We start from the raw sequence: 17,777 nt of genomic DNA, 5'->3' as shown, positions 1-17,777 counted from the left end.
GATTTGAACCTTGAATAGCCACCGATGTAATTACGCGAACTTGCAAACCAGACTAGACGCCATGTTTCAAGTGCTCTTCTCTGAAGCCTCTCGCCATTTTTTATGTCCATGTCTCTTTCCAATGCTTTCACGCTTCCATGGCTTCATATCTGCTAGCTCCTCCCCCTCCTCTTTTTTTCTTTTTCTTTTTCTTTTTCTTTTTTTTTTTTTTCTGTTTTTCTGTAATTGTCATTCATTTTGGCCTACTCCCGAGTAGCGAGCTTTTTCTTTTCTGGTTTTGATTATTCTGTGCCCTTTGCTTACGATCGCTAGGTCTTGTTCCTCCGGTACTCTTTTCATAGTCCATACATTATTCACTGTGTACTTACATGCAGCATAGCATTTCCTCTTGTGTCTTTTCTTTCTTTGGTTCCTTCGTATTGTATAGCTTTAATCAACACGCTTGATGGTAGAAATCTATCCGCGATAGGCTTACATACGGCAAAAACTGATTGCTTTTCGACTACTCCAGCCGAAAACTATTCAACCTCTGGCAATGGAACACTCTACCCGTTATAAATTCTTCAGTTAGATGGATAGTGGGAAGAAATATACAATTGAAGCAAAAAGGTCACCGCTTGTGAGTGGAGACGAGATGGTTTGAAGTGAGTAAGCCAACTAGCAGATCTTTTCCATGCAAGGAACGAATGGTTGCCATTATGGTGAGTCTGATATAATGCATATGCAAATAGAAATAGGGAAGCAGCAGAAGCGAAATAGAATGTCAAAAAGAGCAATGCAATGAGGAACACAGTGTTTGGAAAATAACAAGGAGAGTGAAACAATCTGAAAAGCCGAAGATCAGGTACAATAGACACATGAAGGGACAAAGGGAAAAAAAAAAAAAAAGAGAAGAAAAGAAAAGAAAAGAAAAGAAATAAAAGAAAGAGAGAAATAAAAGAAAGAATCAAAGCACAGCAGAAGATTTAGAAGCTCGAGTCAAATTATCCCACATCATCATATTACTGCCCGGAACTCCAGAGTTACCTATGCTTGTAGTTTCCCGCTAACGATTCATGACTTTGGATAGAAGCAAAGAGGTTTGAAGAACAAGGTGCAAAGATGCCCGAGCGGACGTACGTTAAAGGAATCACATCATGCGATACACGAGATCGGAAGCCATTTCACCAATACCATCGAGGAGATCACGGAACCCAAGGTTGGGAGGGATCATGAGGCCAAAGGCACTGGTATCTTTGCCGTCAAGGCCCATTTCTGGTGAGGTGTATGAGGCCGGAGAGTAATCGGGTGGTTGGTAACCTGCCAGCTCCCGGACCTTGCATGCAGCAAAGTGCGTTACGAGATTGCGGAGTTGATTGTCGCGGGCTGGGGGAGCATTGGCGGGAGCGAATGCCGGATCCTCACGTTTGGTGCTGGTGTATGCGAAATGGAGAAGCTCGAGAATCTTGGGGACGTTGGTTGGTCCGGCATTGTCGGCAGAAGAGGTTGTCAGGGGATAACAGATAAGGTCGCGATGCAATTTAGTCAGGCAGAGCTGGGCGAGAGTGGGGATAAGATAGCGGGACGCGAAGACATAAAGCTTTGCATGGAAAAGCACGTAGGGCTCCTGGCCAGTTTCGTTGCTGTATGAGGAAACGCTGCGTAAGATGGGCGACGGAAGCCCCATGGCTGAGTGGTACTGCTGTTCACCATACTGGAGAGAAGTGAACTCATCCCAGAGGGTAACGCTAGAACGACGGGCGAATAGAAAAGGGTTCTGGGGCTCGGGTCGGAGAGGTTTCGGTCTCGAGGCATCAGCCTGCTGCGAAGGGTCCTGGTCGAACGGGCCCTCGCCCTGAGTAGCCTCCTGGCCACCTTGGTTTTCTCCCTCATTCTCTTCTTCCTTTGTTTCATCTTTTTGCTCTTCTCCTTCAGCCATGGGTGGCGGGGTGCTGGGTGGAGTCAAAGCCGATGCCGCACCTTCATCAAACGACTTTCCACCTCTCTTTTTCTTGTTTTTCCCCTTTTTTCCTTTCTTCCCAGAGTCTGGCATTCCCTCAGCTCCATCATTCTGGGCGCCGGCGTCATCACCACCCTCTGGGCTCACACCCATCTCTTCTCCCAAGGCCGGCGTTCGCGGCGGGGATGGCGCAGGCGGGGGAATAGGATTCATCATCGCCGGTCCACCGAACGGTGCACCATGGGCCGGTGTCGATTCCATACCTTTTCTTCTATTTGGAACTGTGTAATCACCTGTGTAGGCAAATTCACAAAATCCAACAAAGGTCTCGACATCTTCCTCTTCTAGGACGGCAATATGGTGCCTCGACTCGCGAGTGTGGCCATTGTTCATCAACTCATCCAACGGTTGGGACACATGGCGGGCAAGGCCAGACTGGATAGTGAGTTTGATATGGTCGGGGCCGACGAGGAAAGTAAATGGAGGAGAATGGACAATACTGTTGTTCCCAAATGAGGATTGCCGGTCAGTGAATCTGAACTCTTCTCACGAAACAAACTCGCCATCATTCTCCGATGATATATGTATATATAGCTTGAACTGAAAATATATACTTCAGTGCAGGATTTGGGAACATTGGGCTGAGTACATGGCCGAGAGTTATTCATGGACTGTCCTAAAAGTAATCGCATCCATATCGCGCGCAGAGAACGTACCTATTGAAATTTGGGGCCGGCCGCGCCATTCCCTCAAGATTCAAGTGGGGTGTTCGCCCACAGCAAAATCCCTTATAAAGGTGTATATGACTGTAGGGATAGAGAGAGACAAAAGAAAAAAACAGGAAGTGATTATCCAGAGGAGCACTGTTGGATCTTCAAAGCAGTAGATGGGAAGTCTGGTAATAGCACCTGGCTGCGGTACCCAGGAGAATATATAATGCAGATACCAGGAGAAATGAGCTCCTAAATGCGGCTGGTTCCTGCTACGTGTGAAATTGTCATGGGGGTTTCAACCCGACACAAAGGGCAATGTATCTGTTTCTCAGAGAGTCAGTGCACTGTTCTGGAGGGAGAGATATGCAAGCAACAGAGCGCACCTGAGGGGAGCCAGCCGTCACATCTTATCCACAATGGTAGATAGCGCATGCCAGGCTGTGGGCAGAGATACATGGCTGCGTGAAGCAGGGCAGCCAGTAGATGCGTTGTCGTGTCAATAAACTGAGCGGCCAACTGTCGGCTGTCGACGCGAGCAATTCGGTATTCTCATGAGCGGTTGGATCCACGCTGAGTCGCTTGAGGCGGTCAATGGGCAGCCACCCGGGTCTTGGAATTTCAAAAGGGACCTCGTCGTTCTTTGGAACCTTCGATGGAACCCGTTCTCGAGGCAGCATCCTATTCGTTGGTGCGTGAGGTATCTCTGCAGATGGGGCCCATATGATCCCAGCCAGCTGTTCATCGCGCCGAATCGGATTGGCGACTCGAGAATTGGGACGACGTTAGGTACCCAACCTCCCCCCTGCACCCGACGGGCGGGCCTTTTGAGTGTGCAGGCATTTCCGCTTGTGTTGTTTGCCGGAATGAGGCAGATGGGAGAGAGGTGATATTACCACGATATCTCGGAATCCCCTCCGCCCAGAAGAGAATCTGCCAATCTACTAAATAGAATCCCCAACCACCCAGCAAATCTGGACGATCGGCTCTGCGCCCACTCAATGCTCGTGGAGACTGGACAACAGATGCTATTCACGACCGCCGATATGAAGGGCTTCGAATCGAACCACAACTTCTTGTCTGGAGGCAAATATCGGGCAATGGCAACGTGAAACATATTTACAACATCGGCCACCTGTTTGACGACAACCTACATCTCTCAGTGGCGTGTACCTGCGTACTTTTCATTGCAACGACAGCATGCTGGGTCAAACCGCAACCGCGATATCGAATCCAAATCCACGCAGCAGACGATTATTGACGACGCGTGAGACAAATCTATAGATCTCACACCGGGGCTACCTGTAAATATTTTCGATTTTTGCAGATCTCAATTTTCCACCGATTCGAAGGGGGTAATCAGCCTCGAATTCCGGCAGAAGCGATACTCTTTAAGACATCGCGCCCAGTATACCGTGTTTGTTTCAAGATTGCACGTTGACAGCCAGAGGCAACGAACAATATGTTGCAGTAGTTGTATATTATATCAATGTATGTATGTGTACGGAGTATACATGCGTAACATAAATTTTTCAGGCCGACATTCATAGCCATCCAACCGCAGGGGTATAGTCGTTCTACAATACAAATCGCTCTCATGCTGGCCGAAGTGGTTGAGCGGATAGAAAATTTCCGAATTCAGGCCACCCGATGACCAAGGAAAGTCAAAATAAACAAAATGTCCAGGTAGCCGGATAGATAACGGAGTGCTATTCCCGCAGAGGCTGTAGACTTGGGTCCTGCCGCTCCGTTATTCAAGGCGCGAGGCCTGTTTGGAATCAGAGCTACGCCTTGGGATCCCTGTTGCCCAATTTAGTGCACCAATCGTACATCCCTCATGCCGGGCTCCCACTCCCTCAGGACGTCACGAATGCTATACCAGAATCGCAAACGCACGCACTCCCTCACTGCTTCGTCGACATCTCCTCGGTCGACGGCAGCTCCCAGTGCTCGTACCGTCTCATTGACCCGTCCTTCATTTTCGCTTTTCAGGCCCGAAATTGTCGCTTCATTCTCTGCTTCTTCAATCATCTCTTGTGTTTCTAGCACTTGCATTAATGTTTCGGGGTCTTGAGGGTGAGTCTTCGCGCCGTCCTCGGAGGTCACGTCGATCCCGTGTTGGAATAGGAGCAGATACTGCGCCCGGGTCAAAGGGTCGGAGAGAGTACGATATGCATCGTTTATATGCGCAGAGAGAGCTTCGGCCCGCTGTTTGGTAGCTCCCGATGGGTACTTGTCAGGATGGACGAGAGCCTGCAACGCTAAGAACTCCCGACGGAGATTTGGGATAGGGATATCGAACGGGCTTGCTGGAGGAGGGCCCTGCGGTAAAGTTTTTGGAAAAATGGTATAATGATTGGATATATCCGGAGTCTGGGTCGCGAAGAGATCTTGCGCTGAAGGTGCTGCCGAGGGCGCCGAGCCTGAGGATGTAGCCACCGTCCGAACCGAAACAACCCCCAAAGCAGTGGATTGCTGAAACCCGATACGTGCCGGTCGTCGATTCTGACAGAATATACAGAGACCATTCCTCGTGTTCAGATTTGCTGTGTTATGTGATTTCTGAGACGACGACTGGGTACTGAGCCGGAGCAAGCGGCCTGCCGCGTTGATGGATCGGTGCATTTCCACCAACCTCGATGCAAAACAGCAGGTGAATCAGTCAGAACCAACGAGAATACAGAGAGACCGAGGGGGAGAGAGAGGTAGAGAGCGACAATAGGTATCAGATGGATTCGATACTGAACGAAGACGGATTCAATCAGGGGTCGGCTTATCTGATGGACGAAGCGGTGATGCAAGATCTGATAAGATTACAAATCAAATTTCTCCGCTTCCAAATTCGGTTATCTCACGTGATAATGGGTCTAGTCTATTCCTGGTCTAGTACCGATGTGTTAGTTACATAATCCTGTCATGATTGGAGACGGAGCCGCAAGTGCCTCGACTTCCGACATTCTTTGCATAATGGACTCCAGCGACGGCGACCTGAGGTCATTTACGGAGTACTCCGTACATTCCTCCTCGTCTGGGCCAGACGCAGTCTCTCCTTGCTGAGTTCCAACCATGCCAAGGATAGAGCGTAAGATAACCGGTCAAAGTGGTCATCCTTCCAGTGGTATCCTTGTGGAGCGACATTGCTAGGCGGCCAACTGGTCGATCGAGGTCGACATTCCTTATTCGATCCTTGTCCAAAGGATTCACACCATCAGGGTAGCTTCAGGGCGGGAGTGACGAGAGAGTGTGCGTCGTGCTCGCTTTGAGAGGCCGAATATTCCTTCGTTGACTGCTTAGTGGCGCCCTCGGTTTACTTTATATATATATTTATTTTTATCTTTTTAAACGCTACTACCATTCAGAAGCCAAAGGCTTGCTTCGCCAGCATGAGGATTGCATTTTTTAGTATACTTCCTCACGAGAAAGATGCCTTAGAGGCATTCAATAAAGAATACCACCAGGAATTGGTCTTTTTCAAAGATAGCCTCTCAGAGGCAAACGTGGCTCTTGCTGCTGGCTTCCCAGCAATATCAGCCTTTGTCAACGATCAGTTGGACTCAACGATTATGAGAGCCCTGGCCGAGTCTGGGACCAAGCTCGTGGCCCTGCGCTGCTCCGGTTATGACAGGGTCGATATCAAGGCAGCGACGGCGAACGGCATCACTGTTACGCGTGTCCCCGCCTATTCTCCAGAAGCCATCGTCGAGTACACCGTCGGAATGTTGATTGCTCTTGACAGGCGCACCCCTCATGCCTGGCAGAGAGTGCGCGCTGGAAATTTTGATTTGACGGGTTTTGTAGGGCATGGGATCCATGGAAAGACTGTTGGTATAGTGGGAACCGGGCGCATCGGTGCGGGAGTTGCCAGGGTGTTCAAAAATGGGTTTCAGTGCGAGGTTCTTGCCAATGACCTCTATCCCAATGCGACGCTGGAACAGCATGGCGTCCGTTACGTGGAGTTCAAGGAGCTGTTAAAAAGCTCTGACATCGTCTGTCTGCACTGCCCATTGACTACTGCGACTCGCCATATTATCAAAGCCGAGACATTGGCTATCATGAAACAAAATGCCATTCTTGTCAATACCAGCCGAGGGGCGCTAGTTAACTCATCAGACCTTCTACACGCATTGGAAAAAGGTCGCATTCGTGGGTGTGCCCTTGACGTCGTTGAAGGGGAAGAGAAATATTTTTTCCAGAGCTCAAACCAGGCCAAACATATCGACGATGTTTTGAGGCGGTTGATTTCCCTGCCAAATGTGATGATTACCGGTCATCAGGCATTCTTGACAAGAGGAGCGGTCGATAGCATTGCAAAGACAACCTTGAAGAGCATTCGCAATTTTGAGTCCGGCACATTAAAAGAGAACGTGGTGTATGATAAGTATAACCAATGAGGTGAAATTCTCCAGTATCATTCACATATAGCGCCAAAAAAATCTTTGATAGACCTGGGGCTCACTGTGACCAGATGGAGCAAGATTGGGGAATGGGATTTGGATGATTCACAATTGGCGTCACAGCATGTATGCAGCAAGAGGTCAAATGACCATCTGAAAAGGAACCAGAACCATAGCAGCCTGCATATTCACAAGCAAGACACTTCTTTTGGTCACAAAACTCTTTTGACGTTTTGATGTAGATATGCACTACAGAGTCGTTGGAATATTATTTTATCAAATCACCTACAACCCAAGTCCCATAGACAATCTCATCAGATAATTTGCAGCATGAATTTTGATGAGCAGTCTTTCAGCAGTCCTGTCTGTTCCGCTCCCATCGAGTGGTTCTCTGCATGTTCAGATGCACATGACTATGAAACCGGATGGTATTTCCTGTGCGGGGCTTCCAACGATACAGATGCACTCGCCGCTATCCTCGGATTAAGGGATGGTGAACATCTCGGATTACGCCCTGCAACAGTGTTTGGGTTCAAGGCGAGGAAGTGGGGTCGGCAGCCCGTTCTTGTAAGAGAAAGTGGTGAAAAAGACAGCCCAAATGGAGATGCAGCGGTTTCCGGGGCGGCGCTCAGGATTGAGAGGACGGACCATGCCAAAATGTTGCGGGGCCTGCTGCCGAGTATGTTTCGAGTCGATAAATGCTACATTCGACTTGATCGCGATCGCGGGGAAGACGACGAGCTTATCCGCGGCTTTGCTTTCGTGTGGGATGGAAAGACCGAAGAGTTGAAGAACTGAACACCTTTAAACTCGAGACCAGGCCAATCATCCTCGCTGGGGACTCTGTGCTGCATTTGGCCGCATTGCGACGCTGCGCGTTGGCCATCTGGGGAGGGTTCGATGCCCAACTTCCCGGCATCAGGCGTCCGGAGAGACCCTGTGAGGAATTAACTCTCGTCTTGAGAACTGCGATCCTCCCTGGTGTCATCCAATTGCTGCTGCAGAGCCAAATCTCTTCGCATCCTTGATTTCCTGGGGTTTCACGTTGGCTGGGGTGTTCCAGCTCTCGAAATCTTCGAGTTGGCACTGCCCCAATCCCCACCCGCTGCCATCATGTCGCCAATGGCGCCCTGTGTCTCATGCTCCAGCACATTCCCCCCATGGACGTCTGGAGTACATACCCTTTCGACTCCCTTTTCGTGCAAAAGCATTCCGAATGCTCTGACGGATTTGCTCTACTCGGGGAGAGCCGCGAGAGCGCTCGCCCGGTGATTTCGCCAAGAAATGATCGCAGGGCTAGCCACTGAGCAGAGAAAAGCGCCATCGGCGTCTGTGTCGGCGTTCTTCGAGACCAAGTCCAAAAAGTTCTTTGCTGCAATCGAGAAAGCAACGGGATATTATGCAAAGGCAGCCCATGGACATCCTGGCGCCCCGTAAGCAAACTCTGTCCCACTCCGGGGGGTTCTTCTGAAGGTGGTCTTATTATTTGCAGATGAAGGACGAATTCTAATCTACGGGCTTCCATGTTCGCGTGTATTCCAGGAATGGTCACCAGCAAGTAACCCATACCTCTTCTCACTGGGATAAGCTCCCTGTGGAGCTCCAGCTTTCCATTTTCTGCCAGTGCCGCCTGCGGGATATCCAATGCTTACGGCTCGTCTGTCGTTCTTTTTGCGACTTGGTCGACGCCAATGAACATGCCATCGCTCGAGATTACCTCCGAATCAGGCGTCACGGCAGCCTCCCGTCCCTAACTCACCGCAGAATAACTCATAGCCGCGCTCCTCAAGACGATGTCATTCTCCTTTCAGATCTTTTTCCACCACCAGGGGCAATCGGGGATTTGAGAGATGCGTATACATTTAGATACCTGGCCAGCTTGCGACGTCGCCAGGAAATCTGTTCAAAATTGTCTTATTATCTAGCCGATCGGATTCTGGATCGTTATATGCAGAGTCATCCCGCAATCAAGGCATCTTTCGCTTCTAAACGAGATCGACAAGCTTGCTATGAGCGAGGGGTCGCGCGCCTCCAATTTAAACTTACGCCTTTGATGTGAGTGCCGTCATCGCCCTTACCTTGTGTGTAGGTTTTGCAAGGAAAATGAGCTTCATCTAATTGAACAAATTTCTATCCTTCCAATCTGTGTAGGTTTTATGTCCTATATTTCCTTGAAGTCTATTCTCAATCCAAATCGGACCAGCTGGATCACATGTACTCCCTGCTTGCAACTGGATATCAGAACGTGCCGCTAACCCGAGCCCATCGCATCGATGGCGAACACATGTCCCAATGTCATATCATTCGTTCCCCTCCCTTTGAAGACCCTGGCGTGCTTATATCTACCCATCATGTCTTCTTTGTCCTTGCCTCATATCTACTAGACGCTGTAGCCCCTGACTATCCATTCAACTCTAACGGAGACACTCTGGCGAGTATGCTGCTTACCATTGGCCTTGAACGCATCGTTGAATTCTTTGCCGCCGAAAAGGGGGGAGGGTATAACCAACGTACTCTCCGCAGGACCTTTATGAGGAACATGCAGAGGGATTGGGATGCCTATACCAAGAGCGACAAAGTCATCGGGGTGTATGGTGGAGATGAAAGAAACCATGACCCAGTTCCCCTGGACCACATCTGGCACTCGCCCGCGCTCGAAATGTTGAGAAGGAAAGGCCGCATCCCTCATCAGTCGCAAGATTGGGTGATAGTGTGGGAAGGAGTGAAGATATATTTACATTGTCAGCATTGTGAAGGAATGCGTGATGGATGGGCTGCCGCTGGCGGGTTGTGATGCGGAGCAGAATACTACATTTTTCTGCTTGATTCAACTTGATAGACATTTGGACACCAGGAGTGGGGAGAAGGGCGGGCGCCAGCAAGCACTTTTTACTGAAGGGGCAAATAAATTGGCCACTTAAAAGGCCGTGGAACGAAAGGCGGGCTCTCCATGGCCTTTGCAGGAATTGCAGTGTATATGTGGGAAGAGGATGGGCGAGTCATGGAATCTCAGTGATAGTGATGGAGCATACTTCCATAACTGTTAGGTATATAGAGTCTAAAACCTACCACAGTGACACAATCTGATAAGTACCCGACTTAGAATTTCCATGGCGGGCTAATGCTTTCAAGTATATTCACGGTGAAACCCTTCAGATAGTCTAAGCACCCAAGACCGTCCCGGTTCTTCGCCTTCTTATACATACTCTCCTGGGCGAGTTTCAAGTCCCATAAGGGGCCGTAGGATACTAATGATGAGATCGAATAGAGTATGCCTCACTGAGTGGCCGACATCTCAATCTCGTTGGATAAGAATTAGGTCTCATTATCCATATTCCAGCTCAGCCTTCAATGCCCCATAGCTTGACCGTGCGATCATGCCCACAGCTTGCAATCCACTTAACATCGTCGCTCACATCTACGCTGAGTACGTTCCCAGAATGACCGCTGAGTGACTTCACCAAAGACCAATCATCGGCACTGAAGACGTTGACATTCTTATCAAATCCGGCGGTAACGAAAAAGGTCCCCGATTTCCTTGGTTGGATTGGCTGTCGTGCTGTCCGCTCCCCGTTCGCAGAGGTCGGGCCGTCGGTCATCTCCACGTTCAGCTCTCCCTGTGAGAGCGTAGGTAGGTAAGACGATGTGTCCTCTGTGCCTTTATACCATCTCAAATCAGATACCACCCCCTTGTGAGCGCCCACACCGCCCGTTCCACGAACTTGCCGGATATCCCAGCATTTAACCCAGCCGTCACCTGAGCCAGAAAGGACCCGATATGAGTCAATTCCCCAGTCCAGAGCATATATTTCGCGAATGTGGCCCTCGAGGATCATTACTGTTCGGCCCGTCCGCAAATCCCAGATACGGCCGATACTATCCAAACCACCACTGGCAAGAAGAGAGCCGTCAGGATTGAATGCTAGGGAAAACACTTCGCGAGAGTGACCTTCTTGCAAGAGTAATTCCGTGCTTGTCCTTACGTCCCACAGTCGCCAGGTAGTATCGAAAGACGCGGACGCCAAATACTCCCCGGAAGGGTGAAACTCAACACGGCAGACGCGTCCAGAATGCCCAGATAGCGTTGATAGAGGGGTGTCTTTATTTAGAGACCATAGATGTATATTTCCTTCGCCGCCACCCGATGCAAGGTTCACGGAGTCTTCCGATACGTTTGAGGAAGCGAGGGTCGCACCTGGGAACCACGAAATGCCTCCAATTCGATCCGTATGTCCGCGAAGCGTGGCGCTTTCTTCTAGGTTTGGAACAGAGAGCAGTTTAATGCTCCCGCCCCAGTTCCCGGTTGCCAATAATTTCCCATTGGGCGCGAACCGTGTGATGCTCACCGGGCGGTCTCCTGCCAACTGAGAGCCGAACAAGTCAAAACTCTGTAACTTTTCTTTGATTGCCTTTCTGTGCTTAATGTGCGTCCGTAGCGGTATCGTTGATTCCTCCTTTTGGCGTTCTATTCTCGCTTTGGCCCGCGGTAAAGAGAACTTGGCGATATTTTTCCGCGCCTCAAGCAAGCCTTGAGTGCCTTCGGTGTAGAATTCCTCTTCGTGTTCCTGTTCTTCTTCAGCTTCTTCCTCAGCCTCTTGCATCTGCACATCCGCTCCCTCTTCCCCGGCGGCGGCGGCGGCCGCTTCTTGCTGCTCTTCGAGTTCAAGCAGTAAACCTCTCAACCGGTCGCGTCGGTCTGTAGCATCTTCACCAAAGAGAGTTATAGGATGTCCAAGCTCGCGTAGTCGTGAACGAACCCGTCCATCGTCTGTCGGCACCGGGATAGCGGCGGCTCTTCGTTTCCGTGAGAACTGAGATAGGATCGCGGACGCTTTCTCCGGCGCTATCCCAGCAGTGGCCGCGGGCAACTCATAATCGCGATCAACAGCTACGTTGTTAGAGATCAGTCAGACAGTAATTCTTTTTTTTAAAAAAAAGGAGCTCAAGGAATGCTATTCCCGCTGGCGGTTGACGTACGAATATTTGCTAGATCTACCCCGTCCATATCAGTATCCTCTGTCGCGTCCTCCACATACGCCCTCCGCGACGGGTTCATTGTGGCGGAGAGGGCTGCGCGTATTCGTGGGGAAGAAGAAAGCAATCCAAATGCAGCTTCAATAAAGTAATGATCTCACATTTGCCATCAACAGCCTTTGTATCTCGTTTCGAGGGTTAGACAGCGTCGGTCATTGGAAATGCCAGACGCTCCAAAGAGGAGAGGACAAAAAAAACCCGAAGAAGGATTGCGCGCCGGCCTGTCCAAACTCCTTCAGAGCCAAAGATACGATAGTTATTTCTGGCCTGGTCTAAAGCTCCGGTTTGTCGGTATATGCACTAAATATCCAGCAAAGCCAACGTGGATTTCCCTAGACTTGTCCGATCCAAGCTTGCCGTCACTTGCGCTCCACTCGCCGCAGCTCTGTTTCTTTTTTCCGTCCCAACCTTCGACAACCTCCCAAAACCTTTTCTCTCGCTACGGTTCCGCGTATCACATACTTAAATACATTTTTCCTCATGAAAGATAGAATATTCTTGATGTAGAGGCAAGGCTCGGTGCCCATGCCTCTGACCTGTTCACAACGACATCTCCCCTCTCAGATGCCCACGCAGGAGGGTCTTGCATTGCGTGGGACACCGCCCGATTGTGATTATTCTGTCAGATGGCCACGGTGACAGTCGCCAATTCAGCCCCCTGCCTGCGAGGTCTGGCAACGCTCGCTCGATCGTTGAACTCCGCAGGTCGGATTATTCCCCAATGGCAGCCCCTCGCGTGTGTCGTTTCGTCGGGGAGACGACTAGGGGATAACAGGTTATTCCAATCCAGCTCTCAGGCCTCCTCGCGCCCTCGCATGTCCTATCGTATCGCAGTATCTTCCTCCGGTAAAGGCCGCAGATTTAGTCCGGACAGAAATGTCTGCAGCTTCGATCCAGAGACACAAGATGCCATCGGACTACAACAGGGAAGGAATTATTTGGAGCGGAAATTAAGTCGTCCGGATAGTGGAGAGGATGCCTTCTTCGTGAGCAAGATCGACCACCATCCGAACGCGTTTGCATTCGGCGTCGCCGATGGAGTAGGCGGTTGGACGCAATCTGGGGTTGACCCGGCGGATTTCTCGCACTCATTTTGCAGTTATCTGGCGGAGTGCGCATTGAAATGGGATGCATCGGCTCACGAACTGCGCGCAAGAGCCTTAATGCAAATGGGATATGAACGGACGTTGGCTGACAGGACGATATTTGCGGGCAGCAGCACCGCGTGCATCGGCGTCGCCTGCGAAGATGGAACCGTCCAACTGGCAAAGTACGGAGACAAGTTCCTTTCTCTACTTCTTATAGACATCGTCTAACTCATTGAGAATTTTTAGTCTCGGGGATTCCGGCTCGGTACTGTTCCGCCTGGCTGCCGTTCATCACTACTCCACCCCCCAAACCCACGATTTCAACACTCCTTACCAGCTCTCCGTAATGCCGCCCTTAATACGGATGCAATCCGCTATATTTGGTGGTAGGCAGTACGAAGATCTTCCCCAAGACGCCAACGTGACCAACTACCGCCTCCAGCACGGCGATGTGCTTTTACTAGCAACTGACGGAGTCTACGATAACCTGAACAATCAGGATATTCTTACCCTAGTTACAGGACGGATGATGGCGACTGGGGCGTGGAATGGGACTGCAGACATGGGTATCGGGGTCTCTGATGGACTAAATGCTCTCACACAACCTGCTGGACTCTCATCCGCCTTCTCATCTCTAAAATCCCGTCCACATTCGCATCGCTCTCGTCACCACCCCCACCATCACCATCACCATCACCATCACCAGCAACACGCCAACCCTGAACAGCCATCGAGTGCCAAAGCCATTGACGCGCACACACGCAACCACACACTCCAAGCTCTCCTCGCAGTAACCATTGCTGGAGAAGCGAAGATCGCTAGCATGGATTTCCGACGCGATGGGCCATTTGCCAAGGAGTCACAGAGATATCGACCTTGGGATCATTGGCGAGGTGGAAAACCAGATGATATCTGTGTGATCGTCGTGATTGCTGTTGAAGAAGGAAGGGATGTTGTGGATTAGTTCTGGACGCTAACTGCGCTGTTTTCACGCTATAAAACTCAGGAATGGGCCTGTATATAATACTGCATTCCCAGGAATTAACAAGCCGAGCGACTGTTTTTGTTTTTGTTTATTTGTTAGACATATGTTATTTTCTTGAGCGCTTACATAGCCCATGATGACACAGCGCGAGCAGCTTATTATCATCCATACCAAGACAAGCATTTGCTTGGTAGATTAGGCATTCTTGCTTCTTGAGCAATCCCTAGCTGATTTTGTGCCGGCATTAGCAACATCATAGCATCTACAATTTAAAAGCCGCGCGTACATTTTGTTTGATGTAGTTTTGGCACCTCAAGTCATGTAAAAGCAATATGTATGTACTGTACATTTAAGAAATTTGGAGACAAGAGGCTAAAACGAGAATCCAGCGCCCCGCCTGTCGCATCGTGATATATGGACCGCATTTTGTTGAACCAAAGGTGATATGAGATGATAATAGGTTTTGAGGGATTAGGACTGCATTCTGCTGTCAAAAGAGAGAGAGTGAGAGAGAGAGAGAGAATTACATAACCGTGTGAACTGGCGTATGAGATGACCTTTTAATCTCGAATATCTTTCTGAACTATTTCCTTGAACCCGTGATTCCTGGCATTTTATCATTCGCACCATTTATTCCCACAATGGGGTCAAGTTAATTTCTTATTTGGCAAAATGCAAGTCATAAGAGAGCCACTGTCGCGCCTTGACGCCGGCAACATCCAGTCCCGGAGTTCCGTATGTGAGCGGAGCAAAGAACCCGAATCCCCAAATAACAGCGCTGAGAATAGCAATTGTGACCGCCCATATGGTCATGATGCTCTGACGGCCCATGCGTGCGCTGACGCCACCAAGTCGACGACGATGACGTGCGGAATCACTGGTATCCTCCACGTTGACTGGGTCAACGTTGAAAAGGAACTCGACAAGGGCTCCCGTCACGAGACAAGATGCAATGTGTGCGGGAAGATAATGGTGAAGGAAACGCTGTCGACCCATCAGATAGAATGGGAAATAATGGGCTGCCCAGCATAGATAGAAAAACCCAGTGCTATTATAAAGCCGAGAGCGGGTTCCTGGACCCCAAACTACAACGGTGTGTTAGTGAGATACATTAAAACTCCTGGTTCAGGTTTCATAAAAACTTACTTTCTTCAAGAGCATCTACTCCTCGACGCAATGAAAGTTGATCAGCACCGATAATACCCGCGAAAACCGCCAAAAGACTGCTCGCGATCCACCATCCAACAGGGTTGCCCAAGAAGTAGATCTGCTCTCTGGTATCATTCTTGGTCCAGAAGCTGACGCCACGGAGAAGGAAAGGCCACTGGAACGGTTCACTGGCATATGGGTGACTGGCAGTGAGCGCGTTGTTGTGATAGAACATCGCCGCCTGGAGCTCAAGATACTTCTTCAAGAAAGGCATGTGCTTGACTTGACGAGGCTCTCGAATCAAGCGGGGATTCCCTGGTTCTAGTGAAGGAATGTCTTCAGCAAACCATATATTTGTTGACTCCTGAGCATTCTTGTTCCCGTTAATTTCAGCTTGTTTGAAACCCCACTCAGGCAAGGGCTTTGTATGTGTCCACATCGCGACCTTGGTTGGAACATGGATGAGCTTGAACAAGCTAGCCAATGTTCGGAATTCTTCATCGGATTTACCATGCTCGATTTTGATTTGAAATAAAGTATCATTGTGGCGATTCCCAGCTGCCAATTCATGAGAGACAGTGGTGAACTCCTGATTTGTGGGATAATATGGGGAAGCAACATCATGAGTCAAGAGAATCGTGTCAGTGACAACGTGTCGAAGTTGAACGGTATCGCCATTCTTGATTACATGGCCTAAACGGTCGTTTTCTGCGAAAGGCACTGATGGCAGGATTTGCCAGTGATTGTTGGTATCATTGTAAGGGTATCCGGTGACTTGCTGGCCTTGACTAGATATACGGCCGTCATCATATCGGAGTGGATATTTGTCCAGATGGCTGTGAAGATATGTTTTAGTTTGCTTGTGTCGGATAGTGATGGTGTCGTAGTATTGAACTCCCACGGACTTTGCAGCCATAGCATTGTCCATCAGTGTCTCCTGAAATTCAGGCGTCATGAAATTGTCGCCAGGGCCGGATCTGTTAAGGACCGCAAAGTGGACCTGGAACCAGAATAAGTAGAAAAAGAACGGCACGACGATCAAGCCCAAGGCGCGAGCGGCGAAGTGCTGGCCGAATTGGAACAGGGTAAGAGAACCACTGCGGCGATTGACGTCAAGAAGGTTCCACAAGTCAATCAAGACCGCGGATCCAATGGTAACGAAGGTAAAGAGTCCGACGTATTTGGTTGAAATCACACAGCTAAGCGAAACTCCAGTCAACAGCAACCATTTCCACCATTTACGGCCAAATGCTTCGTGTCTCAATTTATAAAACCGGACATAGCAAAGGACACTCAGAGCCATTGAGAGGACCAGGGTCGCGTCAAGTAAGATCAGCCTGTCCTCGCCGACATGAGCGTTATCAAACAATACCAGCCCCGCGGAGAGCACGCATGCCGGCAGTGAGTATCCAGATTCCCACATAATCAAGAATACCACTGGGACGGTGAGAGCACCGAGTGTCGCGGGCAAAGAGCGCAGCGCAACATATGGCACCTTGTTCTCAATGTAGGAGTCTCCAATGCTGTCAAAGAGAAAGTGGCCGTCATATCCGACGAGCCATCCTACGAACGCGAAGAGGAGCTTTGCAAATGGAGGGTGAACATCAAAGAAGTAGGTACGTTGGAGGTAATATGAAGCAAACTACAAAAAAAGCTCTGTCAGCCAACTGGACTTCCATAGCTCGACAATTCTCAATCGCCGATCAATTGGAAGAAAGAATCGGTTGGATTCACCTTTCCAAAATGCACCTCGTCAAAAACCACCTGGTCTGGGAAACTAATCTTATAGAAACGAGAGACAAATGCCACCGCTGTTATCACCGCTAATGCAAGTTTGTAGTCCCATTCGGAGCTCGGTTTCATCGCGGGCTGCGGGCTGAATGCTGGCGGAGCCGTGGACACCGGTGCTTTCTCCGGGGTGTCAGCGCCGCCATGTCTCTTACCTCCTCGCTGTCGAACGCTAGACGGTGAGGAGGACATCGTGGTCAACGGAAACGACAAGGGCGGAATGTATGATTAAATATTTTTTTTTTTCTTATTTAAAGAATAAACACAGACGGCTTATCTGGGGGGAGGAGTCTGTCTGCACACGCGTCAGCGAAATCGAAAACCTAGTTTCAAGGAAAGCTACCTTCTCAAGAAGACCAACAAAGAGGCATTGTAATGAGAGTCGAGAATAGTTGAAAAGAGAGATTAAAACCGGCTACGAAAAAGGGAAGGCCAGAACACAAAGAAGAAGAAGAAGAAGAAATGGGCTTGAAAGAACAGGTTGCTTCAAGAGGACGATGGTGAAATGGCGTTGTCGAGCTTGTGAGCCGCCGGCTGTGGCTCCGATGAAAGGGGGCTCAAAACTGCGCTAGTCCCAAACTGACTAAAACGCCCGACCCAAAATACCGGCTTCTGGTTGGCCGGAGCTCACCCCATGACCCCAAACCTTAATTTGAACCTGCTTATGTCATCAATTCGAATGGCACGTGA

General features: G+C 49.7%; 9 protein-coding genes across 9 annotated transcripts; 5 read left to right on the top strand and 4 right to left on the bottom strand.

Annotated features, from left to right (window-relative positions):
• Window positions 1-621: 621 nt before the first annotated feature.
• Window positions 622-2,816, bottom strand: CIMG_02194 (uncharacterized protein). The gene is made up of 2 exons (XM_001248422.2): window positions 2,656-2,816; window positions 622-2,438 (listed from the first exon to the last, which is right to left on the bottom strand). The coding sequence occupies exons 1-2, from the start codon at window positions 2,682-2,684 to the stop codon at window positions 1,130-1,132; spliced, it is 1,338 nt and encodes a 445-aa protein (XP_001248423.1). The 5' UTR covers window positions 2,685-2,816; the 3' UTR covers window positions 622-1,129.
• A 387-nt stretch (window positions 2,817-3,203) lies between these two features.
• On the top strand, window positions 3,204-3,910 carry CIMG_02195 (uncharacterized protein; the record flags this gene model as incomplete). Its single annotated transcript, XM_001248423.1, has 2 exons — window positions 3,204-3,535; window positions 3,619-3,910. The coding sequence occupies 2 exons, from the start codon at window positions 3,204-3,206 to the stop codon at window positions 3,908-3,910; spliced, it is 624 nt and encodes a 207-aa protein (XP_001248424.1).
• Window positions 3,911-4,089: 179 nt separating this feature from the next.
• CIMG_02196 (Fe-S protein assembly co-chaperone HscB) lies at window positions 4,090-5,390 on the bottom strand. Its single transcript, XM_001248424.2, has one exon. The coding sequence runs from the start codon at window positions 5,272-5,274 to the stop codon at window positions 4,462-4,464; it is 813 nt and encodes a 270-aa protein (XP_001248425.2). The 5' UTR covers window positions 5,275-5,390; the 3' UTR covers window positions 4,090-4,461.
• A 642-nt stretch (window positions 5,391-6,032) lies between these two features.
• On the top strand, window positions 6,033-7,040 carry CIMG_10886 (D-lactate dehydrogenase; the record flags this gene model as incomplete). The annotated part of the gene is made up of 1 exon (XM_012358935.1): window positions 6,033-7,040. The coding sequence occupies one exon, from the start codon at window positions 6,033-6,035 to the stop codon at window positions 7,038-7,040; it is 1,008 nt and encodes a 335-aa protein (XP_012214358.1).
• A 174-nt stretch (window positions 7,041-7,214) lies between these two features.
• Window positions 7,215-8,363, top strand: CIMG_10887 (uncharacterized protein). Its single transcript, XM_012358936.1, has one exon. The coding sequence runs from the start codon at window positions 7,374-7,376 to the stop codon at window positions 7,839-7,841; it is 468 nt and encodes a 155-aa protein (XP_012214359.1). The 5' UTR covers window positions 7,215-7,373; the 3' UTR covers window positions 7,842-8,363.
• CIMG_02198 (F-box domain-containing protein) lies at window positions 8,188-10,148 on the top strand. The gene is made up of 3 exons (XM_001248426.2): window positions 8,188-8,476; window positions 8,586-9,098; window positions 9,195-10,148. Exons 1-3 carry the CDS (start codon window positions 8,328-8,330, stop codon window positions 9,835-9,837), a joined length of 1,305 nt encoding a protein of 434 aa, XP_001248427.1. The 5' UTR covers window positions 8,188-8,327; the 3' UTR covers window positions 9,838-10,148.
• On the bottom strand, window positions 10,043-12,099 carry CIMG_02199 (pre-mRNA splicing factor; the record flags this gene model as incomplete). The annotated part of the gene is made up of 2 exons (XM_001248427.2): window positions 10,043-11,931; window positions 12,021-12,099. The coding sequence occupies 2 exons, from the start codon at window positions 12,097-12,099 to the stop codon at window positions 10,385-10,387; spliced, it is 1,626 nt and encodes a 541-aa protein (XP_001248428.1). The 3' UTR covers window positions 10,043-10,384.
• Window positions 12,100-12,703: 604 nt separating this feature from the next.
• CIMG_02200 (uncharacterized protein) lies at window positions 12,704-14,308 on the top strand (the record flags this gene model as incomplete). The annotated part of the gene is made up of 2 exons (XM_001248428.2): window positions 12,704-13,347; window positions 13,412-14,308. The coding sequence occupies 2 exons, from the start codon at window positions 12,704-12,706 to the stop codon at window positions 14,127-14,129; spliced, it is 1,362 nt and encodes a 453-aa protein (XP_001248429.1). The 3' UTR covers window positions 14,130-14,308.
• Window positions 14,309-14,437: 129 nt separating this feature from the next.
• Window positions 14,438-17,593, bottom strand: CIMG_02201 (mannosyltransferase PMTI). The gene is made up of 4 exons (XM_001248429.2): window positions 17,431-17,593; window positions 17,034-17,382; window positions 15,297-16,941; window positions 14,438-15,235 (listed from the first exon to the last, which is right to left on the bottom strand). The coding sequence occupies exons 2-4, from the start codon at window positions 17,277-17,279 to the stop codon at window positions 14,811-14,813; spliced, it is 2,316 nt and encodes a 771-aa protein (XP_001248430.1). The 5' UTR covers window positions 17,280-17,382; window positions 17,431-17,593; the 3' UTR covers window positions 14,438-14,810.
• Window positions 17,594-17,777: the final 184 nt, after the last annotated feature.

Source organism: Coccidioides immitis, assembly GCF_000149335.2.
Source record: "Coccidioides immitis RS genomic scaffold supercont3.1, whole genome shotgun sequence".
In the NCBI taxonomy this organism is placed as follows: domain Eukaryota; kingdom Fungi; phylum Ascomycota; class Eurotiomycetes; order Onygenales; family Onygenaceae; genus Coccidioides; species Coccidioides immitis.
Note: the sequence above shows the minus strand (reverse complement) of the source record. Positions and strands in the feature narration are given on the sequence as shown.